Below are 22,430 nucleotides of genomic sequence, written 5' to 3'. Positions count from 1 at the left end.
TTAATTCAATGGAACATTCATTGCAAATATTAAATTCACATTCAAAATATTTTAAATGCTGGTATGTATTGCTCATATTATTTCTGACAGTACTATATATTTCAAAGTGACAACCTTTACATATTTGTACCTAGAAAAGAGAATACTTCCTGCATCTTGTACTTTGAGATACTTCATGTTCTAGGAATGCTGTATATAATCAAATTGAAATTTTAATCTAAGTTGAAAGTACCAAGAGAACATGGAATCACTTTGAAAACAGGTGTTTACAAAATAATGAAAAATAATTCTCCCTATAAATAAATTAGTTTCTAATAGTTTTATCATCTCCTGAATTATTTCTCTTATCCCACCTGTAGCAAGCTTAGTAACAGTTTACACAACTATAAACAAATAAGGAGGGGTGGCTAGGTGATGCAGTAGATAAAGCACTGGCCCTGGAGTCAGGAGTACCTGAGTTCAAATCCGGTCTCAGACACTTCATAATTACCTAGTTGTGTGGCCTTGGGCAAGCCACTTAACCCCATTTGCCTTGCAAAAACCTAACCCCCCCCAAAAAAAAACCCCAAAACAAATAAGGAGATGCTAAAAATCACAGCTAAAAGGCTATGAAGAAATAAACCAATTGGGGAGGAACCAGTTCTGATTCTGAGCTAGACCAAGCTTTGACTTACAGCACCATGGTCCACATTAGATTAAAAAATAAAGTAGTTTTACTACTGGAGAAAGTAAATACATTTATTGCCCCCTGAAACAATAAATTAATTCAAACACTGCAGCAAGAAACAATTATTCAGTTGACAAAAACATTCAGTACAGCATATTTATACCTGACCATTGAAGATTTTTCTTATAATAGGCACTTCTAAAACTCATCTGCATGATTTGGTATAATTACATAAGAGACTAAATGAATTCTGTTTTCTGATATAAATGAGAACTGTTTTTAAGGAATTAACCATTGATACATAATACAATGCTAAAAAAGTTTTAAGTGATGGGCTGAGTTTTTTCTTTGGATTTACAAAGCTATTAATGGTCTCTTATGTTAACAACTTTTTTAAAAAAATACATGCTGAATAGTGTATCTTTTAATTTTAAATGGTCTCTTAAAGTTCTATTCCTCAGATCTGTACATATCAAGACCAGAATATTTCTTTTAAAGAACAAGTAAAATATATATTCAATATCCACACTTTGGTGTATCACATTTGCTACATTGCAGTTTTAATGGTTAAAATTATTAAAGATCTTCCCTTTTATCAGTTTCATACAACAATCTGAAAAACCACTAACATCATATGCACACTTTGTGTTGAACATACCTTTCTTATCAATCATTTATTCAGAACCACATAGCTTATTACATTTTATTTTTTTTCCCCTCTTCTAGTAGGGTAAACATTTTTCAAGATGCCTATGACATGATTTTGGGGGAACCTATAAATTGGTAAAAATCAATGTAGTCATTTTGAACTTTTAATAAGAATGCAAAGACCATTGCACAAATCCAGTGTAGGTAGATGTGGAAGTGAATAATATGGTCCTGGAGAAGCTTTTAAACTAAACTGAGTCTACCTTTTGGAAATTTTAAACTCCCAACTACCAAGAGAATTCCAAGATTACAAACTTTAAAGAAAGCAAAGTATGAAGCTTTGGAGAACTTGCATTATTGTTAATATTTTTAGAGTTTTGTGCTTTTTGTACCCTGAGCAGATAATTACGAAAAAGATCTAAAGTTCAATATATGGAGGTTCTTTGGAGAAATCCCTCATTATTTCATGGTACCCTAACAAGACCCTAGCCCCAAAATAGATAGTGTTTGTGTGTGTGCCAAGAGATCCTAGGACATTTTGAAGACATTGATTTGACTTCTTTTAAAGGGCAATAAGTTCTCCCTGGCAGTGATTGCAACAGTTGAAAGTTATATTTTCATATCTGGTGTAGGGATGGAATCGTCCCATATTTTTTTTTGTAGAAAGCAAAGTGGCAGGTGAAGACTCTGAAAACATTTCAGATGAGCTTTCTGTACAGGTAGCTGGATCTAAAATTCGCAGAATCTAAGGGAAATAAAAATTATGATCAGATGCAAGCCAGTACATTATTGTTTCAAAATTAGGATAATAAAAATGACACACTGAAAGGTAACTGCTCTAAAAGTTCATAGCCTTATTACTGTTCTTATATGACTACTATATGTTATATAGTATATAACTATATAACTATTATACCTAGAGAATATTCAGTAAACAATAAATCATTATGAAATTAATGTTGTCTCCCCCACATTTTAAAACAAAATAAACACTATTTCATTGAGTGTTGTGTCTGGGGGGAGAGAGAGGAGGAGTTTAATAATTTTAGTATGAGGTTTTTTCAAAAATCATTTTAAGTGCAACAGATTTTTTTTTCCTCACCCAACACTTATCAGAAAAAAAGTCAGGAAAAATTGGAGTGAGTCAAACCTAAGTACAAAGGCTTCATAAATGAATATTCTGGTTCAGATAATTGGTAGACTAGAAATGATATGTCCACAGGTATTTGTGAGACATGGCAAAAATTCTAGGTGACCGCAGACTATATACATTTAATGTCCACATTATAACCAGAGAAGTTAAATGAGACAAACATTCATCTGTCTAGATTCTCTCCAGGAATACAACTTTTCTTCCCTTGGAGATTAACAATAATTAATTTTGCCCCTACTTATTTTATAAGTTATTACTTATTTTATAGATGAGGAAAAAGTGGCTTAAAGAGTGCCTTGACTAAAGTTCTCTCATCACTTAGTGGCACAGCCAGATCTAGAACCCAAGGTTCTTGATTTCAAGTATGGCATAATCCCCTAATAACTGCTGGTTCTTATAGCTCAAAAGTTGATAGCTCTGAATAAACTTACTGTTTCAGCCATTTTCTCTGCTGGAGTACTACAGAATTCAAATGTCGGAGAAGCCTTTTTTACATTCTTAGTGCCAACATTTCCAAGGAGATGGGAATTCAGTGCTGTGGCCAATCTATGATTTGTTGATGCTAACTCTGTAGTGCTGTGGGGTTGTCCACTAGGGAAGTAAGTCTGTTCTCTACCCCACTGCAAAGAAACCAAGAGTTCTTCTAATAATCTGCAACAGAAGCATTCACAGAACATTAATAGAACAGCTAATTACAAGCCAGGTATACAAAAAATGGAAAAGATTTATTTGGATTTGTTCAATGCTATACCACTCTTGAACTGAAATAAATAATAAGAAAAATCTAGACAAAACAAATTTCATTTGGGAGGACAGGCAAGTTAACAGAAAAAGTCTGCTCAGATGCTGTTTACAAAGCAGATGGAAATAGTAATAATGATGCTCAGCACACACACATCCACACACTATATATAAAAAAATAATCTCAAAGTTTTCAAGGTGTGTATGTATTTACTTTGGAGTTATAAAGTTATATGACACAATCAAATGACATTTGGGTCCAAGACAATTAAGAGAGTTTCTCCCTCCCTTCCCTTTCTCCATGTCTTCTCCTATTCAGAGAGTGTAAACTGGGGCAGGAGACCCAGAGGGAGTCCCTTGCTGTGGGAGCAACTAGCTCTTATGAAGGGTGACTTGGCAACTCTTTGTCCTCTCTGCAGATGGCTACCCACATTATTTAGGCTGGTAGATCTATGGAGAGGATCCACCTCAACCTGGCTTTTCTAACTTTGCTGGACAGCCAGAATGGTCCTACTTGCTTTGATTTAAGGCCACTCTTACAGAGAGAAACAAGAAGAAGAAATGGTCATTGGGTACTGACTGATGCCACCTTTATGTGAGATGACCTTTTCCCCTTGTTTTCCCTTTGAGTAGAAGCCCTCACTACCTTATATTTCTTGATCAAAAGCTTAAATGGGTGTAGTGAAGAATATGACTTATATTCAGGAATTTCCATAGAAACCACTTCAGATGCATTTGACCTTTCTTTTAAAGAGATTAAAACTCTTTCTAGCTATCACTATTTAATGATACCCTATTTTACTTGATGAAAAGTCACAAGGATGTTCAATAGTGATTTCAATGTAGGATTTTTGCTCTATCTCTAGAACCTAAAACCCAACAACCCTGTAAAGGATTATCTTCATTTCACACATAAATGAACTGAGGCTCAGAGAGGTTTAATAACTTGACCATGGCCATACAGTAGGCAATTGAGAGAGGCAGAGTTTGAAACTAGGTCTTCCTGGCTCTATCAGCAATATGCTGTTTTCCCATTATAATAAGTAGATCCCTCTGAATAATATTTGTGCCTTCCTTTATAGCTACCTCATTGACAATTAGAGATCTAACATCTATCTAACAATAGATGATATTTTCATAAAGTCATGGTATAATTTGAAACAGCATAATATATAATCTGGAATAAATCTTAGAACTCTATACAACATATCCATCTCCTGTCCTCTACCATATAGTCATGAACCTAGATAAAGTTCTTATGCCATTTTGCCTCAATTAGTAGAATAACCTAATTGGTTTGTTTCTAATCACTTTTTCCCAACCTAACCTCCACTCAGCTGCTAGATTTCATTTCTGAAAGCAGAAGTCTGACCATATCCCTTCTGGTTTCAGAAGCTCCAGGGACTCTTGGGTCTAGGGAAAACTACAAATCCTTAAATGTTCAGCATTTAAAGTCCTTCACAAACTAGGCTTTAGTCTATTTTTAGAGAGATTGCATATTAGTTTCCCTAACTCAAAGTGATGGAATTAAAAGTATAAAACTGCTTGAGGCCTGAGACTATTATTATTTTTGACTCTGTTCTGCCAATATCTATTAAACATAAGCAGGTAGTTAATATATTGCTTGTTGAGCTGAATGAAATCTATAAAATTACACCAGACTTGTAAAAATCTAAAATGGTGAGGCAGGTAGGTGGCACAGTGGATAAGGCACTGGCCGGGAGTCAGGAGGACCTGAGTTCAAATGTGACCTCAGACACTTAATAATTACCTAGCTGTGTGGCCTTGGGAAAGCCACTTAACCCCATTTCCTTACCAAAAAAAGCAAAAGAAAATCTAAATTGGTAACTGGTAATGAACTAACTGCCTTGAAGTCTAAAATTCTCTAGAATTAGAAGCATGGAAGGAATTTTTCTTTATGATGTTCTTCAGCATCACCTCAAAGAGCTTTCTAGAGGAAACAGGCCATCTATCTCTTAAAGCACTGTCGGGGGTCGGCCCTGACCGCCTGAGTGGATAGGACCTCCCCGAGAGTGAGGTCAGGCCAATCTAAAGAAGACACGGTTCCTTAAGGGGAGCAGTGGCTTCACCTGGTTGGCCTGTGTCCATTGCTCCAATCGGGTGGTAGGTTCTGCCCTCGGGGCGGATCGGGGTGGCAGCCCAAAACGAACCCCCTATATTAGCCATCACCCTGAGCTATTCGGGGGATCCCTCTGCACCTAATAAAACATATGCCTCCTGAAGAAGTGTCTGCCTGAGTCCCTCCTCGCTGATCCCCGGGGGAGGGAAAACACCAGGGACGCCTGAAGCAGTGCCCACTGAGGAGCTCACTCGGGAGTCCGGGGAAGAAGACCCCGGACAAAGCACCTTCTGATTCTAAAGATTCCTCCCAGTTAAATAGTCTCAATTGGAATGCAATTTCTGGTGGATGGAGAAAGCTTTCAGTTTCTTGTGGAACTTTTAGCATGGTGCTGTACAACAAAGCATATGAACAAATGGAGACAGAACTTAAAAGAGAAGTCCAAGTTTTGGGAGAAACCCACTGAGAACACAAATATAGCTTACTTCTGAGTAGCAATCATTTCCTGCCGGAATTGTTCCCGTTCACTGAGGAGATCTTGAATAGCACTTTGGGCATTCCGGCTTTGACGCTGTAAAGTTGCTCTGGCATTAGTTAATTCATCAGCCATAACCCTGCAAAAGAGGATATATATATATAATATATATGCCATATATGCATTAAAAAAATCAAAAAATTCCCAAAAGCACCACAACTTGCTTTACTAATAATAACATTTTATGAATAAATTTTAATATAGTGGAAATATATTAAAAAATTTGGATTAAAAGTTTCAATTGAATTTGTACTTATAAAAGGCTAAAATTAAGTATAAGACATCAGGGAAAAGACCATCAGGAAAGTATAATGATTCCTGTAGGTATCTGTCATCTTTATTTTGTAATTATCAAATCTCTTTAAATTTGTGTTGTCCCCCACCTAACAACAACCTGAATAACAATTAAGGTCTCAGGTTGAGCTTCTACACTGAGACCCTGAATACTATAAAGTGGAAACTAATTTGAAATTAAATTCTTGGGCACAGTCAAGGTTTAAATATAATGGCAATAATAAAATTAATATTTGTCATTCTTTTTCGAAGAAGACGATGGCATCAGGGAGGTGATGCCATGACAAGCACGTGAATTGGATTTGAGTGAAGGGGGGCTGTGCTAAGTCACCAAATTCACTTTTTCTTCCATAGTCATCTGGGTCCAGTGAACAGTTATGAATCCAGGATGACTGGAGATGGCCCAGTATGAGAGGTAATCAAGGTTAAGTGACATGCCCAAGGTCACATAGCAAGTAAGCGGCAAGTGTCTAACGCAGGATTTAAACTCCCAAGGATGGAATAATGGTAATAAGGATTTTATAATAGACAACAATTCTTTTCAAAAGAAAAATAAAAATATAAAAAGCAAGTCTTGCTATTATTCTTACAGAAACAAGCTTTTCAAGGACTAAAAATTTAAGCATGAATAGGATTTTAAATGACTCAATGAGAATCAATGAATGTTTAGTATTTTTGTAAAATCAACACAACTCCAACTTTAATTAAAATTAATTAAAACAACTCATTTTAAAGTCTTTGGTGAATGATCTTTCACAGATAATGAAACATGTGATACTTTTTTAAGCATTCCTCTACTTTTCATGGGGGGGTAGGAGAAAGGAAGAGGAAAAGAATAAATTGTACCTGTAATTTCAATGCATATGGAATTTTGTAATGATACCTCCTCTATTAATGCAGCTCAATACCTGCTCTGGCCAGTCACACAGCAATCTAAGAGGCAGGACTTGAATCCAAGGATTCCTAATGATTAGACCAGCTCTCCTGCTACCTTCTGAAGTTCTGCTTCAAGTGTTTAGATATCTAGATTTCTCCAGATGATCCACAAGTTTAGATTTTTGTGGAATTCTTTTTTTTTTTAAGGTTTTTGCAAGGCAAATGGGGTTAAGTGGCTTGCCCAAGGCCACACAGCTAGGTAATTATTAAGTGTCTGAGACCGGATTTGAACCCAGGTACTCCTGACTCCAAGGCCGGTACTTTATCCACTACGCCACCTAGCTGCCCTGGAATTGTTTATAATGAGAATGCCTCTATCTGTCTTCTAAACATTGCTAAATTTTATCTATAATATTTAAAAAAAAACTTAACATCTCATTAGTGTTTTCAAAAGCAGCAGTAGCTTTGCTAGCTTTCCTTTTAAGTCTGCTATGATTACAATATTATATTGGGAGCATTCCCAAAGCTACAGCTGGATTTTGGTCCAGGTCTATATACTTCTTGACAGTTTGGCCATCTCTAGAGGAAGTACTGGAGCCATAAAGGATCTTTTTTTTTATGCCTTATTATTCCATCATCATATAGTAAGAAGAGAGCTTTATTTCCCTCATCTTGGAATCTGTCCCCATCCTCAATTTTATAATGAAGATAATAACACCTTTATTGTTAACTTTAGAAAATCAAATAAAAATAATGCAAAATAATATGTAACTGTGCTTTTACAGAAGGAGAAAGTATATCATGTAGCAACTATGAAGTATTCTTAAATCCCTAAATTAAATATTAAAATAATATGTTTATAAACCTTTAAATTCAAAGCTTTAATATTTCTCAATAATGAATTCTGCTTTTGTGTATCTACAGGCCAAAGTCTTGAATATGCACAGTCAATAAAAAGACTAATCATGTGACTGGCAAATTACCTGCTTGCTAGAAATTTACTCCGCCATACGTCACACTGGATAGACATGCGTTCTAGCTGTTCAGAGAGCTGAGCTGTGTTCCGGGTCAGGGCCTCATTTTCTAAAAGAAGTTGATTTTTCTCACGAGCCAAACGTTCAAAGTGATACTGTAGATCATCCCCAACAGAGGCCACTAGTAATTTCTTTAATTCACGATTCACCTGGAAAAGAAAAGCAATAATAATTTAGAGTTAGATTAATTAGTAAAATAATTAAGAGCATTAACTTGAATGAAGTAAGAAGTAACATGGAATAGCATACTAAGACGAAAAGCTCAACTGTTTGTGAAAATATTATGTAACATAGGATTGTGTTCATCAGGAACATCTTAGATTATCATGTCTCTGAACTTCACATGCAAGCCATATAAACTCAAGTAAAATGGCACAAATCATGAGATGATGCCTTTTTTACCATTCCTCCCACTATCTAGTAAAGTGTACTACACAGAGGGAGTTTTACTAATTGAAGAAAATCACTGATATTTTATTGGTCAGAGTATTCCTTCCATCAATGTAGACTAAAACTCCCCCAAACTCAGGAGATGGTACTGAAGAATTGCTGTGGCTGAAAAATCTATTATACTTGCTACTTTGGCAACGAGTCTTCCCAAATTTAATTACTGCCCTCTAAATAAGAATTGACTTTACACAATATTGCAGTTTTAGCTCCTAGTCAGAAGGATCATACTCTACTATCAGCATGAGGGGAACTCCATCAAAAAGATTAAAATAAAAAATGCCCAGTAGTTGGCTCTTTAAACTTTCTACCTTTCCTAACTTTCCTATTCCACAGGGTTCAGAGTCTGAGTCTTCCTTTAGCTCCTCAGTCTCCATCCCTAGTCCATAGTCCTTTACAACATTTCTTGCATGCATCCATCCCCTTCTCTCTGCTCCCACTGTCACCATCCTAAGTCAGGCCCCCATCACTTCTTATCTCCTGAGGCAGTCTCCTAAATGGTTTCCCTTTCTCTAATTTCTTCCTCTCCATCATCCAGATAGCTACCAAAGTGATATTCCTAAAGCACAAGTTATCCACCCCTCATCAAAAAGTTCCAAGGCAACTTGCTGCCTTGCTGATAAAATGCAAACTCCACATTGTAGCTTGAAGATCTTCACAATCTGCCTTCACCCTGCCTTCCCAGGCCTCTTATATGTTTCTGACTCCTAAGAAGCCTGGCCTCCCTTTTATCCCTGAGTGTAGCCTCCCTGCTCCAGTGGGGCTTTTTTGCACAGGTTCTTGGCTTTCATGCCTGCACCTTCCTCATCTCCCTGGCCTCTGTCAAACCTTGGCTTCCATGCTTCCTGCCTTGCCTCATTGGAACTTCCCTGTATTACTAGTTGTTATTATGCATAGACCAAGTTTACTGTAGCCTTCTTTGTTTTATTTACTTGCATAATTAGTAATTTTCTTTGAAGTATTGCTACTTGTAAATTTGCTTGTTAAAAATACAATTTTTACAAAAGATTTTGCAAACAAATATTCTTCTTTTCCTCTTTCCCTCCATTAAGATTATATCCAAACAATCAGTATACAATCAATTCATCATCCTGAGATAATCACCATCTCCTAGCATCCTTAGGTTAATTATGGTAGTAATTGAGTCATCATAGCTTTCCTCTTGACAAGAGAGATCTGCACTTGAGGCCACTGAGAGTCAGAGACATATCAGAAGTACAGGAATTCATCAACTAGTATCTATGCTATAGTGTAAACACCGTCCATGAGTTCAGATAAACACAATTAGCATGCATTACTCTTTAAGAACACTCAGAGTAAGAGTCTCCCCCCAAAACCTCAAAAGAGCAGAGCAGTTTTTGGTCCACATGCAAGAGGAATTCATCTTCACATTCTACCGCTGCTAGACATGATCCTCCCATGGATATAGATATTTATATGTGTGTACAGAAAGCAGGCACAAAACCTGAAGAAACCTGGCAGACCTGGAAAAGGCTGACCTCCTTCCCGAAAGTATTCAAGACAGCTGAAAAGAGCAGCTGTATTTCCTTCACCCCAATCCTCTCTGCAAGCTGGGGATGGGTTGGTTTTACTTTCCCCTTTTAATGGTATGGGAAGGTACTGAAAACCACTTCACAAGTTACTTCATCAATCTGATCACCTCTTGCACCTTCAAAATTAGCCTGATAAGTCTATAACACTGAATCACTACTTTAGTTTAAATAAATATTTATAAATTATCTGCTTCATGCAAGTACAAGAGAGAGTTCTAGGCTTAGAGTCAGGAGGACCTGGGTTCAAATATTGCCTTTACTACTTAATATATGTATCACCATGGTCATTTTTTAACCTCTGAGCTCTTTTTCACATTTGAGCATAAGCCATAGAGAGACTACATCTTGTAATATGAAGGTAGTCCTCTTACTAGTCAAATCACAGGTTCTAAAAGTACACACACACACACACACACACACACACACACACACACACTTGTCCTCTGTTCTCACAAAGGACCAAAATGACATCCCTACGTTAGAGTCAAGTTACAGTATGTCTGACTGTGGTTGCTCAGACCCACATGAGCTTGGAATGCTTTACCACAGGGCAGGCACAAATAGTCCATGTGAACATTTAGAGTGGAGCCTCTAAATGTGTGCATCTCACATTCTTTTCAGCTACTACAATTCTGTTTTGTTTTGTTCCTAAAGTAGGTGTATGTGCAAAGGCTCTACAAGGCCCTAGATTTACAAAGAAAGTCCTTGTCCTAAAGGACCTTAAAACTGAATGGAAAAAGAAGACCCATATAGAACTTCTATCATATAAAAGCAAACAACATCCTGGAAACACACTTTGTGCAATATCCAGTCTTTGGAGGTTCAAGTGTAAAGAGTACTTTTATTTGAGGCTGTTCTCACCTCTGTCTGTACTCGGAGCTGGTTGGAAAGTCCTTCTTTGTCCTGCAGCAATCTCCTTTCCGAGTTCCCAAACTTTTCCACTTTATTTTTTAGCTCTGCTATCTCTTTTCTGGGATCTATGATTCCATCTGATTGACCTAAAAGTTCTCCTTTATGATGTCCTAAAGATTTAACCAGTTTGGCATTTTTAGCAGGGACATCATGGGTTATAGCAGCTTTGGGTACTAGTATCCGAACCGCTTCAACTTCTACTGCTTTGTCGGCAATAATCTCGCCCAGCTGAAGCACTCCTGGGCTCAGTGATGATGGCACAGTTTTCTTCCTTGGGCTTCGCAGGCTATGACAGCTTTGGAGATGGGCTCCTGAAGAAAGTTCCACAGACTTAGGTGGCTGCTCAGTTTCCATTCCATCTCCAGCTCCACGGACTGGTACTGAAGGAGGCTCTATCAAGTAGAAAACAAAGGACATGCATTTACTAATAAAATCATTCTACTTTGCTTTATATTTCATAGTAAACATTTACAGTGTTTTAAGATTTTCAAAGTGCTTTACAAATATCATCTCATTTTATCTTCAAAACAATCCTGAAAGGTAGAAGTTTTCACCCCCATTTTACTGATGAGGAAACTGAGGCACAGTGAAGTTAAAGGACTTACCTGGGGTCACTTAGGGAATCACTGAGGCAGGACTTGAAGTCTACCTTACTTTTAATTCAATGGCTTGATCTACTGCTCCATCTAAAGGCAGTCATCAAATATACCTACTTTGTCAAAGGACTAACTTCTCATTTCATGACAGTTTTCAAAGTGAATAGTTTCCCTTAATTAACTACCACAGCAAATATTATACTAGTCACAGAAATGTAGATTAAAGTTAGTCTGCCTATCCCCATAAAAGATCAGTTTAACTTTGGCAACTCCTGGCAGGTTTTTTTTTTTTGAGGGGGGGTTCCTTTGTTATTTTTTATTTTGAAATATGTGAAGAATCCAGGGTAAAAGAAAAATTCAACATGCCCAAATAATCACCTTCTATAGTTATGTAACTATGTACTGTCACTAGATTCATATTCCTCAGGCATTATTTTTATTTTTTTAGGTTTTTGCAAGGCAAATGGGGTTAAGTGGCTTGCCCAAGGCCACAAAGCTAGGTAATTATTTAAGTGTCTGAGGCTGGATTTGAACTCAGGTACTCCTGATTCCAGGGCTGGTGCTCTATCCAATATGCCACCTAGCCGCCCCAGGTATTATTTTTATAACATCAATTCTGTTTAAAACTTTTGTTTCTCCCATTACAAGAAGAACACGATATGGATCTCCAGAGAGAAAAAGAGAAAGAGTGCGTGAGTGAGTGAGTGTGTGTGTGTGTGTGTGGGGGGGGTGAGTAGGGGTTCAAAGCTATCATTGATCTAGCCTCATTCTATAATCTTATAACAAAAATATTCTCTGGTCAGTAATTTAAGTAAACGTAAAATTACTAATGTCTCCAAATTACTCATGCTGTCATTAAATTATAAAGAAGTGAATTAAATGTAAATAAGACTGTAAGTAAACATTTACCCAGTTTTCTTCTATTAAATGGAAAAAAAAAAGTTCAAGGTAATAATTTGTTTCCTAATTTTCTAAAACACCCCAAGTTCACACCTCTCTCTCTCTAGTAGTTATATCCTATTTTCCTGAATTGGCTTCCCTAGTTTTTTTCCCTTCCTAGTTAATTCCTAGTCCCATCTCTTCTGTGCTAATGTTGATTATTCCAGTCCATAGTGCTCTCTTCTGAATTCCTAAAGCATAGTGCTGGCTATAGTTTTATTCTGGCATGTTAACTTAGGTTTGCCCACTTTATAACTGTTTCAGGACTCTCCATGAGGCTAAGCTCTCACACAATAGGACTGTCTTATGCTTTTTTTTTTTTTTTTTTTTTTTTAGTTTTTGCAAGGCAAATAGAGTTAAGTGGCTTGCCCAAGGCCACACAGCTAGGTAATTATTAAGTGTCTGAGGCTGGATTTGAACTCAGGTACTCCTGACTCCAGGGCTGGTGCTCTATCCACTGTGCCACCTAGATGCTTCTTTTATATCCTAGATGAGACCCTATTGTCTTGAATTCATTTTGAATCTTTGGCAACTCTCAGTTGACTGAAACTGGCTTTCTCTTTATGTATTGAAATTTGCACAGAAATAAAAACCATTCACAGTTCAGATTATTTTCTTTTGCCTTGTCTTAAGGTGAATAAACCAGGAAAAGTTTAGCATTGTCATTCTCCTAAGAAAGAAATACCATTGATTCAATGAATGGAGGACCACCCCTGATTTTGGAGCTTAGCAATATGGGATGAGATAAACTAAGAAATACTTGGGAATTCTGAGTATGAACCCATCAATGAAGTCTTGTATTAACTTATTTACTAACATTCCACTTATCACAAAAGTAAGATTTCTGGTAATGTCAGTCATCCTAAGCACAACCTCCCAGAATCCCCATAACAACAACAGCAACTGACAAAAACAGGAATCTGAACTAGCTGTCTCAAAGAACAGGCATTAAAAGTAATAATGCATTTTTTTTTAGTTTTTTCAAGGCAATGGGGTTAAGTGATTTGCCCAAGATCACACAGCTAGGTAATTATTAAGTGCCTAAGGCTGGAGTTGAACTCAAGTCCTCCTGACTCCAAATCCGGTCTCAGACACTTAATAATTACCTAGCTGTGTGGCCTTGGGCAAACCACTTAACCCCATTTGCCTTGCAAAAAAACCTTAAAAAAAAAAGAAAAAGAAAAGAAAAAAAAGAGAAAATATCCTTATATCATTGTTCAGAGTAGTGCTTTTTATTTTAAGCACACCTCTTTTTTTAAATAAATATTTTATTTGTTTTCCAATTATATACAATAGTAGTTTCTACCTATCATTTTTTGTAAGGTTTTGAATTTAAAAATTTTTCTCCCACCCTCCCTTCCCTGCCTCCTTCCCATCACAGAAGGCAGCCTGATAATCTTTACATTGTTTCCATGTTATACATTGATCAATATTGAATGTTTTGAGAGAAAAATCATTTCCTTGAGGAAAAAATAAAATATTATAGATAGCAAAATTATGTAATACATAAGACACCTTTTTTTTAAATTGAAGCTAGTAGTCTTTTATTCCATGGTCCTTTCTCTGGAGACAGATGGCATTCTCCGTAGCAGATCCCCTAAAATTGTCCCTGATTATTGCACTGATGGAATAAGAAAATCCAATAAGTTTGATCATCACCCCCATGTTGCTCTTAGGCCGTACAATGTTCTTCTGGTTCTGCTCATCTCATTCAACATCAGTTCATCATGCAAGTCTTCCTAGGCTTCTCTGAAATCCCATCCCTCCTGGTTTCTAATAGAATAGTGTTTCATAATGTTTCAGAACATTTTTGTTTAGCCATTTCCCAACTGATGGACATTCACTCGATTTTCAATTTTTTGTCTATCACAAACATGATCTGTTCAGGGTATAGATCCAGTAGAAGTATTGTTGGCTCGAAGGGCATACTCATTTTTATTTCTCTTTGGGTGTAATTTCAAATTTAGGAACACTTTTTTTTAAAATTTCTTTTCTTTCTTTCTTTTTTTTTTTTTAGGATTTTGCAAGGCAAATAGGGTTAAGTGGCTTGCCCAAGGCCACACAGCTAGGTAATTATTAAGTATCTGAGGCTGGATTTGAACTCAGGTACTCCTGATTCCAGGGCCGGTGCTCTATCCACTGCGCCACCTAGCTGCCCCAGGGACACTTCTTAAGAATTTTGATTATCTAATTTTCCAGGTCACTAAAAATTAGGAAAAAAAAATAGAAAGAGAAAACTTGCTGGAAGTAGGCATACTCATGACCAGGAAGAGACAGAAAATATCTAACATATCAAAACATAATATAACAAATGATGTTCATTATAACCCTGATTCTTAATCCGTCACAAACAAAAAATTAAGCATGGGATGAATCTAGGGATACAAAGACATAATAAATAGAACTTTCATTTAAGGTCTTTAAAATCTACTATGGAATACAGAACATACATACATATATATGTAAAAATATGGCACAGGTAGCCAAGTGAATTGTAGAAAAGTAATAGGTCTCCGGTGACTCTTCCAATCTTTAAATTAAACAGCAAATGTTTAAGAAGCTACTAAACATGCAAGCTATGGTAATAAGAGGTTTTCTGAAGCTCCCATTTAAATCAGAGAATTCAAACTGATGGTGCTGTAGCAAAATCCTTCCTAATCTCCACCCAAATTCACTGGAGGAGCCCTTAAATGGTTTTTGAAATGGAAAGCCATAATAATATGAGGCATTATTTAATCTTTAAAGATTCTAACATCTTTCCAAATGGAAAAAAAAAAATATTCTAATGCTGCCCTGATTCTTGTATATTGAATCCTAAAACTGGAACTTTAAAACTATAAGAAGTTTAAGGTACTAATTTAGGAAGGATGTGGTTAAGCTGGAAGAATGAAGGAAGAGTGAAGAATTGAACCTGAAATTGCACACGTGGGAGACTAGAAGAATGGTGATGCATTCAAATGAATTAAGAGATTTTGGAAGAATGCTGAATTTAGGGGGAGGGGGGAAGATAAGTTCTATTTTGAAAGTTGTTGAGTTTGTTAGTATAGAGATGTTCTGGAAGCAAGTGGTGATGTCTAACTGATTTGAGAGTCATCTACAATGATTTAAGTCACTGAAGGATTGTGAAGACAGCTAACAGAACCTTGGAGGATGTCTATGGTAAAGAACTGAGAGAATAACATAATTGTTCAGTAGTCTCTGACTCAAAAAAATTTAGCACGTCAGGTCCTTTAATTCTCTTTTATCTCAAAAGTCTGTCCAAGTTCATGTATATTTATTTTCATGACACTATCCATCTCACCCTCTGCTCCCCTTTTCCTTTATCTTCAATCTTTCCCAACATCAGGATCTTTCCCAGTGACTAGCCTGAATTAATTTCTGCTACTGATTTGATCTCCTTGCTGTCAAACTCCAGCTTCAAAATCCATGAGCTAATTCTGCGATGTTCAGCTTTCCCTATAGTTCAACTCTCACCATTATACATTGCTACTGGAAAAACCATAGTTTTGACTATAGACTTATGTCAGCAAGGTGATGTCACTGCTTTTTAGGATCCTGTCCAGATGTGCCAGAGCTTTCTTTCCAAGGAGTGAGCCTCTTTTAATTTCATGGCTGCAGTTGTCATCTGCAGTGATCTTTGAGCCCAAGAATATAAAACCTGATGCTGTTTCTCTTTTTTCTCCCCCTTTATTTGCCAGTAAGCAATGGAACCAGTTGTCAAGATTTTAGTTTTTTTTTTTGCTAGTAAGCTTCAAGTCATCTTTTACACTTTCCTCTTCATCTTCATCAAGAGACTTCTTATTTGCTCTTTACTTTCTGCCATGAGTTTGGTATTGTCTGCCTATTTGAGATGGTTGATATTTCTACCAGCAACCTTAATTCCAGCTTTTGACCCAGACTGGCATTTTGCATGCTATATTGTGCATATAAATTTAAAAAATAAGGTAACAATATACAAATTTATTCCTTTTTCAATCTTAAACCAATCAGTTATTCCATGTTCAGTTCTAACTATTGCTTCTTGGCCCATCCACAGGATCCTCAAGAGACAAATAAGATGATCTGGTACTCCATCTCTTTGAGGCCTTTCCATATTTTGTCGTGATCCACAGTCCAAGCCTTTAGTGTAGACAATGGAGATGTTTTTCTGGGATTTCCTTACTTTCTCCATAATTCTGATCAAGCAAAGCAAACTAAGAGGGTACAGTCAGATAACTGAATAAGTAAAAAAGCAACATCAAGGGAAAAGTGATTTTCCAAGTTGACTGACAGGATCAAGAACTCAAGAAGAATAAGAACTGAGAAAAATGGCAATAAAAAAGATTTTTGGTAATTTTGGAGAGAGTAGGTCTTGAAAAATGGAGAATTTAGAAGTAGGATTACAAGGGAATGAGAAATGAGCAAAAGATGAAGGAGAAGAAGACAGGGGTAGTGATGGTTCCTAGAAGTTTGGCTGTGAAACTGCTTCTAGGAGCAATGTAAGACCAATTATCTTTCTATTTAAATCTTTGAAATATCTTTCATTCCTTCTTTAAAGAACTGGTTCAAATTCTACCTTGTATTTGAGGCCATCTGGTTTATTAAACAACAAAGGCACTGAAGTCACGATCTCTTCTGAACAGGGACAAGTTTTATATAACATCCCAAAATTATGAATATGTTTTGCTTCTTATTTTATTTCTGGGTATAACTATGTTTAGAAAGCTCCTCCCTATGGGGCGGCTAGGTGGAGTAGTGGATAAAGCACCAGCCTTGGAGTCAGGAGTACCTGGGTTAAAATCTGGTCTCAGACACTTAATAATTACCTAGCTTTGTGGCCTTGGGCAAGCCACTTAACCCCATTTGCCTTGCAAAAAAAAAAAAAAGCTCCTTCCTTCTTCTTGTGCATCGCTCCCTATTGAAATCCCACTTTCTTTTCTAGAATCAGTTTAAGTAATTTTCCATGAAGCCTTCTGTGAACTCTCCAATTAACTTTCCTTTTTCTGAATCTCCAAAACACTTTGTACCTTTCTTATGAGATGAATACATTCAGTCTTGTAATATATTTATTTGTGTATCTGCCTTAACTCTATGATAGGCTATAAGCACTTTAAGAGCTAAAACTGTTACATTCATCTCTTTCTTTTCTTTTGCCAAGGCAATGGAGTTAAGTGACTTGCCCAAGGTCTAAGGTTGGATTTGAACACAAATCTTCTTGGCCCCAGGGTTGGTGTTCTATCTAGCTGCCCCCTCTTTATTTTCTTTAAAGTCTATCAAAACACTTTTGAGTAAGTATTCAAAAGGTACCTGATGAATTGAATTCACATAATAGAGATGTTACTAAAAAATTACATAAATATCTATTTGCATATACATTTTTGGAAATCAATTCCCAATTTAAAGACATTAGGGAATTCTATCAAAGGGGAATATTACTGCAAATTATTTCATTATGAAAAAGATCACCCCTTATTTTTTGTTTAAAAGCAATTTTCATAGGTAAGATTTGCTTAAGTTAGGATATATAGGCATATACTTGTTTCTTGTTATTTATTTTATACTTCAGTCCACATCAATCTTTTGCCCATGAGAAAGTAGATCTGAAAAGTACTTTGAGATTGCCTGATAAAATCAACCCATGCAGACAAATACTAATAAATCATGGTAACATTTAATATTTTGTTGTCCAATCATTTAAAATACAAATGTATTATTATATGGGCACATTACTATAAGAAACTTGATCCCTTACAACTCCCTTACACATGAAAAGGAGCTGACTAGGTTTCAATTTTCTAAACATTGTTCTTAAATTCTATTCGCTTTTTTTATCATGCACTAAAAATACTTACCTTTGATTTTAGTGCTTTCAAGGGAAGTCATTTTTCCTTATCCAAATACTTTGCCTGAAGACTGCTACTGAAAAACTGAAATAAAAAAAGGCACAAAAATGTAATTAAATTTGGCAACCATCTCTTCATCTGAAATATTCTAAACCGTTAAGTGCCTCTGCAATGAGATTACATGCACCCTGGGTACCTCTGAAATGTATTACTTTAGATAATATATTCTCATAGATGGTTTTGTATTGCTAGTCAGACATATGGGCTATGCTTTTCAATTCTGTATGGTACATTAAGGTAAAACATTAACAGGCTGCTGCTGGAGGCAAGATGGTATAATGGCTAGAGAACCAGACTTGAAACTAAAAAAACCAACGTCCAAGTCTCACCTCTGATATTCACTATGGGACCCTGGGCAAGTCCCTTAACCTCTCAGTGTTCTGGTTACAAATAAGGCATAGACTTGTGTAAGAAGAGTTCATTTCTTCCATGGGGACTTCCCTTTACCAATAAATAAAATAACAGCACCAGTTCTATCCCTATCTGGAGGAGAACTACTAGGTTAAGAACAAATGCCGGAGAAAATTAAGAAGTGTTACAAAAAACTTGGGAGAACATAGTATTTATCTTCTAATATTTGAAGTACTGTCATTAAGAAGAAAGATAAAGTTTATTCTGTTGGTTCTAGAGGGCAGATCAAAGCCCATCAATAAACAACATGGCATAAGAGATTTTTGTTCAGAATAAATAAGAACTCTTTAACAATTAAAACAGTCTGAAAACAGAATACCTTTTCCTCATAGGCTATGGATTCTCTATCTTAGGAAGAGTTCAAGCAGACTTGAGTGCAACTTGTCTGGATTAAAGAAGAGATTCTTCCATCTGGAAGAGGGCTGGACTAGGGAACTACTGTCCTTTTGAGCTGGAAGGGATCTTAGAAACTTCACTGCAATCTTATAAAATAGAAGATCCAAGAAGTTAAATTATTTACCCATGGTAAATTATAGACCAAGCAACAAAGTCAAAGAACTAAGACAAAATCCAAATATTCTGACTCAATCCATTGTTTATATGACTATGCTAATGGTTTTCAAACTCATCCTAATACAAGAATTTTTCTTTTTATGTTAAATAAAAGACTAGAAATTAAATACCCCAAGCACTAATTTATTTTTTTTAGATTTTGTTTCAAGGCAATGGGGTTAAGTGGCTTGCTCAAGGCCACATAGCTAGGTAATTATTAAGTGTCTGAGGCCAGATTTGAACCCAGGTATTCGTGACTTAAAGGCCGGTGCTCTATCCACCTAGCCGCCCCCAAACACTAATATTAAAATCACACTCAACATGGGTGTTCATTTGAAATTTTTTTAAAATGACATTTCTTTGACAGAAGGCAAAGTTATTTATGAATTATCTACACATAAGATTCATTGGGATTGCCACGTTGGGAATGGGCAATATAGTAGTATGGACTTTTAAAGTATTTTCAACTCTGAAATTCTCTGGCCCAGAGGGACATCATGGTAACAAGAGTCTGATGCAATACTGTTATCACATTAATGTGGATGTAATGACTTCCAACAATGTCAACAACGCTGACACCAACATGGCACCATTTCACAATCTGTATGAGGTTGGGGCTTCATCTGTGTCGACTGCTGAAAATGAAAAGCAATCGCTATTCCTGACACTGAATCCTTAGTCGTGGCTCTCTCCGACAGGATACTGTGCAGGAGCAAAAAAAGGTGACGGAAATAACCAAGGGCTCGGAGTGGTCGTGACGCTGCCACCCAGCTCCGGGGTACACGGGAGGGATAAGACAAACGTGTTCTCTAGTAACTCAAGGGTTCCCCACAAATCACAATCCCCACTCGGTTCTAAACGGGGAGGAGGAGCGTCCAAGACCCTCCCTCCTCGGGAGGAGCATAATGTCGCCCACTCGGAAGCTTCTTTTCAGAAGGTCCCACGCCAAACGATGCCCACGAGGACTACCAACGAACCGAGGTGATGAAAGTACGAAAAAGAACGACGATTCTAATCTTTTTTAACATTTTTTTCCCGGCCCAACCCTGTCTACGTTGTCCATTCAATCCTGATTATTCCTACTGCCCAGCGAGCTCTTCCTTCTCTGTACGGGAACCCGTGTCGGGGAGTGTTGCCCTTACCGTGGATTTTACTGAGTTGTTTTTCCCCACTTTTCCTTGCCTCGATGCACAGCCGCCCGCGGCCGTACCGGAAAACGAAGCTTCTCTCTTTCTCCTCTGACTTCTTCCGGTTTGGGGAGATTCACTTCCGGGCCATCTCCTGCTGCCAACGGAAATGTTGTTCGGGGATACTGTTTAAGTGTATGTTTAAACCGAATGAGGATTGCAAAGGCACATCAGTCAGGAAAACTAGATCTGTCACAAGTAATCCCCCCCTCCGGCCCCTTAGTATCATTCACTTCCGGGTCAATCAGGTAGCCCGCAGAACCGAGGCTGTTGGCGATTGGAGGTTGGTGCCAGGTCTCGTGGAAGGGGCGGGCGAATCAAAGGAAGGGGGCGGGCCCCCGCCCTGCCGGACGCCTAGGAAGCCGGGAGAAGGGGCGGGGCGGAGGAAGGAAAAGGAAAAGTGGCGAGTTACGGCTGGTGGGCGGGGCTCGGTTGCCACAGTAACCGGGAAACTTCCTGCGGGATAACTGACAAGTAGGTTCGTGGTGGCGGCCCGGACACCATGGTGAGTGCTGGGAGAGCCAGCGGGCCCCCTAGACCTCGGGGCGTTGCCCCCCACCACAGCCAGGCTCCGCCCGGGCTTGGGACGGGTGGGGGGCGGGAATCGCCCCGTTTCCAAACCCCTTTTGTCTTAATCAGCTGACTCTGTCCACTAGCCTCCCCTCCCCCACCCCTGTGAGGGGGAGGGAGGAGAGGAGATGACATCATGGGAATCTCCAGGGTCACAAGCCCGGCGCCTGCAGCTCTTTTTTTGGCCCCACCCCCCCGTTGCTCCTGGGGCACGTGACGCCATCTTTCCCTGCCGGATACGTGACGTCTTCTTCCCGCGCCGGATACGTGACGTCATCTCCCCTCGCAGGCTCCAGCATCAGGGTCACCATCCCCTGCTGAAGGCCCAGGATTCTGGGATAGCCTTAGCTTTACACCGCTCTTGTTAAGCCCTTACAGCCCTGTATGTATGAATGAATGCCACCTGTTATTAATTTTTATAGTTTTCAAAGCACTTTACAAATAGCTCATTTTAAAATGTACAACATCCCTGGGAGGGGAGGTGTGATTATTTTGTATCATCTTCCCTTTGCACAGGAGGAGACTGAGGCAGAGGTTTAATGACTTTGCTGAAGTCATAAGGGTCAAAAAATAACTGAGCCTGGATTTGAAGGCAAGTCTTCCTAACTAGGATCAGATGAGTCCCAAGGGAGTCTTGATTCTTCCAGACCCTGAGAATATCTATGAAATGAGAGGAGTATGTGTGTAATAAGATACATGGTTGGACATAAGACCTAATTGAAGGTCACTGCTTATCAAAAGGAAGAAAGTGGGCTTTATTGCCATAGATAGATAGATAGATATGTTTTATTTTTTGGTTATTGGTTCATTTTTTATTCTTTTATTTTTTTAAAGTTTTATTTATTTACTTTTTGCAAGGCAATGTGGTTAAGTGGCTTACCTAAGGCTACACAGCTAGGAAATTATTAAATGTCTGAGGCCAGATTTGAATTCGGGTCCTTCCGACTCCAAGGCTGGTGCTCTATCTACTTTGCCACCTAGCTGCCCCATTGGTTCATTTTTAAACATTTTAAATTTATTTTTTCAATTATACTTTACAAAATTAAGTTTTCACCATCCCATCTCCCCCCCTCCACTTTAGGAAAACAAACAATCTGATATTAGATATGTACAATCATGTAACACCTATTTCCATATTAGTCATGCTGAGGAAAAAGAATCAGAATAAAGGGGGGGGGCTGCAAGAAGAAAAAAAGCAAAAAGCAAATTTAAAAAGATGAAAATAGTATGCTTTTAATCTGCATAGTTTCCATAATTCTTTCTCTGGATGGTATTTTCCATTGCAGGTCTTTTAGAATTGTTTTTGATCACTGTATTGATGAGAGGAGCTCAGTTTGTCATAGATGATCATTA

General features: G+C 37.7%; 2 protein-coding genes across 4 annotated transcripts in view; one reads left to right on the top strand and one right to left on the bottom strand.

Moving 5' to 3' along the window:
* Positions 1–726: 726 nt before the first annotated feature.
* BLZF1 (basic leucine zipper nuclear factor 1) lies at positions 727–21,145 on the bottom strand. The gene is made up of 7 exons (XM_074221958.1): positions 20,463–21,145; positions 18,307–18,381; positions 10,890–11,332; positions 7,978–8,177; positions 5,775–5,903; positions 2,900–3,119; positions 727–2,060 (listed from the first exon to the last, which is right to left on the bottom strand). Exons 2-7 carry the CDS (start codon positions 18,335–18,337, stop codon positions 1,878–1,880), a joined length of 1,206 nt encoding a protein of 401 aa, XP_074078059.1. The 5' UTR covers positions 18,338–18,381; positions 20,463–21,145; the 3' UTR covers positions 727–1,877.
* Positions 20,654–22,430, top strand: part of NME7 (NME/NM23 family member 7) — a 174,155-nt gene continuing 172,378 nt past the window's right edge. The window contains exon 1 of one of the 3 annotated variants that reach the window (XM_074221960.1): positions 20,654–20,790. Coding sequence is in view for 1 of the 3 variants with exons in the window: in XM_074221959.1 (XP_074078060.1) it covers positions 21,010–21,012 (3 nt within the window). In the remaining 2 variants the exon portion in view is untranslated. Of the gene's footprint in view, positions 20,791–20,875; positions 21,013–22,430 lie in introns of those variants that run through there. The other 2 variants (XR_012475596.1, XM_074221959.1) reach the window with 2 other exon arrangements.

Source organism: Macrotis lagotis, chromosome 2 (genome assembly GCF_037893015.1).
Source record: "Macrotis lagotis isolate mMagLag1 chromosome 2, bilby.v1.9.chrom.fasta, whole genome shotgun sequence".
Taxonomy (NCBI): Eukaryota; Metazoa; Chordata; class Mammalia; order Peramelemorphia; family Peramelidae; genus Macrotis; species Macrotis lagotis.
Note: the sequence above shows the minus strand (reverse complement) of the source record. Positions and strands in the feature narration are given on the sequence as shown.

Bases quoted from the DNA above. Each gene is read 5' to 3' on its own strand.
- BLZF1 (XM_074221958.1), bottom strand. From the start codon at position 18,337: ATGACTTCCCTTGAAAGCACTAAAATCAAAG. The intron at 11,333-18,306 runs GTAAGTATTTTT...TCTACTTGATAG, and splicing joins TGAAAGCACTAAAATCAAAG to AGCCTCCTTCAGTACCAGTC. The intron at 8,178-10,889 runs GTGAGAACAGCC...TTTCTTTTCCAG, and splicing joins AGCTCCGAGTACAGACAGAG to GTGAATCGTGAATTAAAGAA.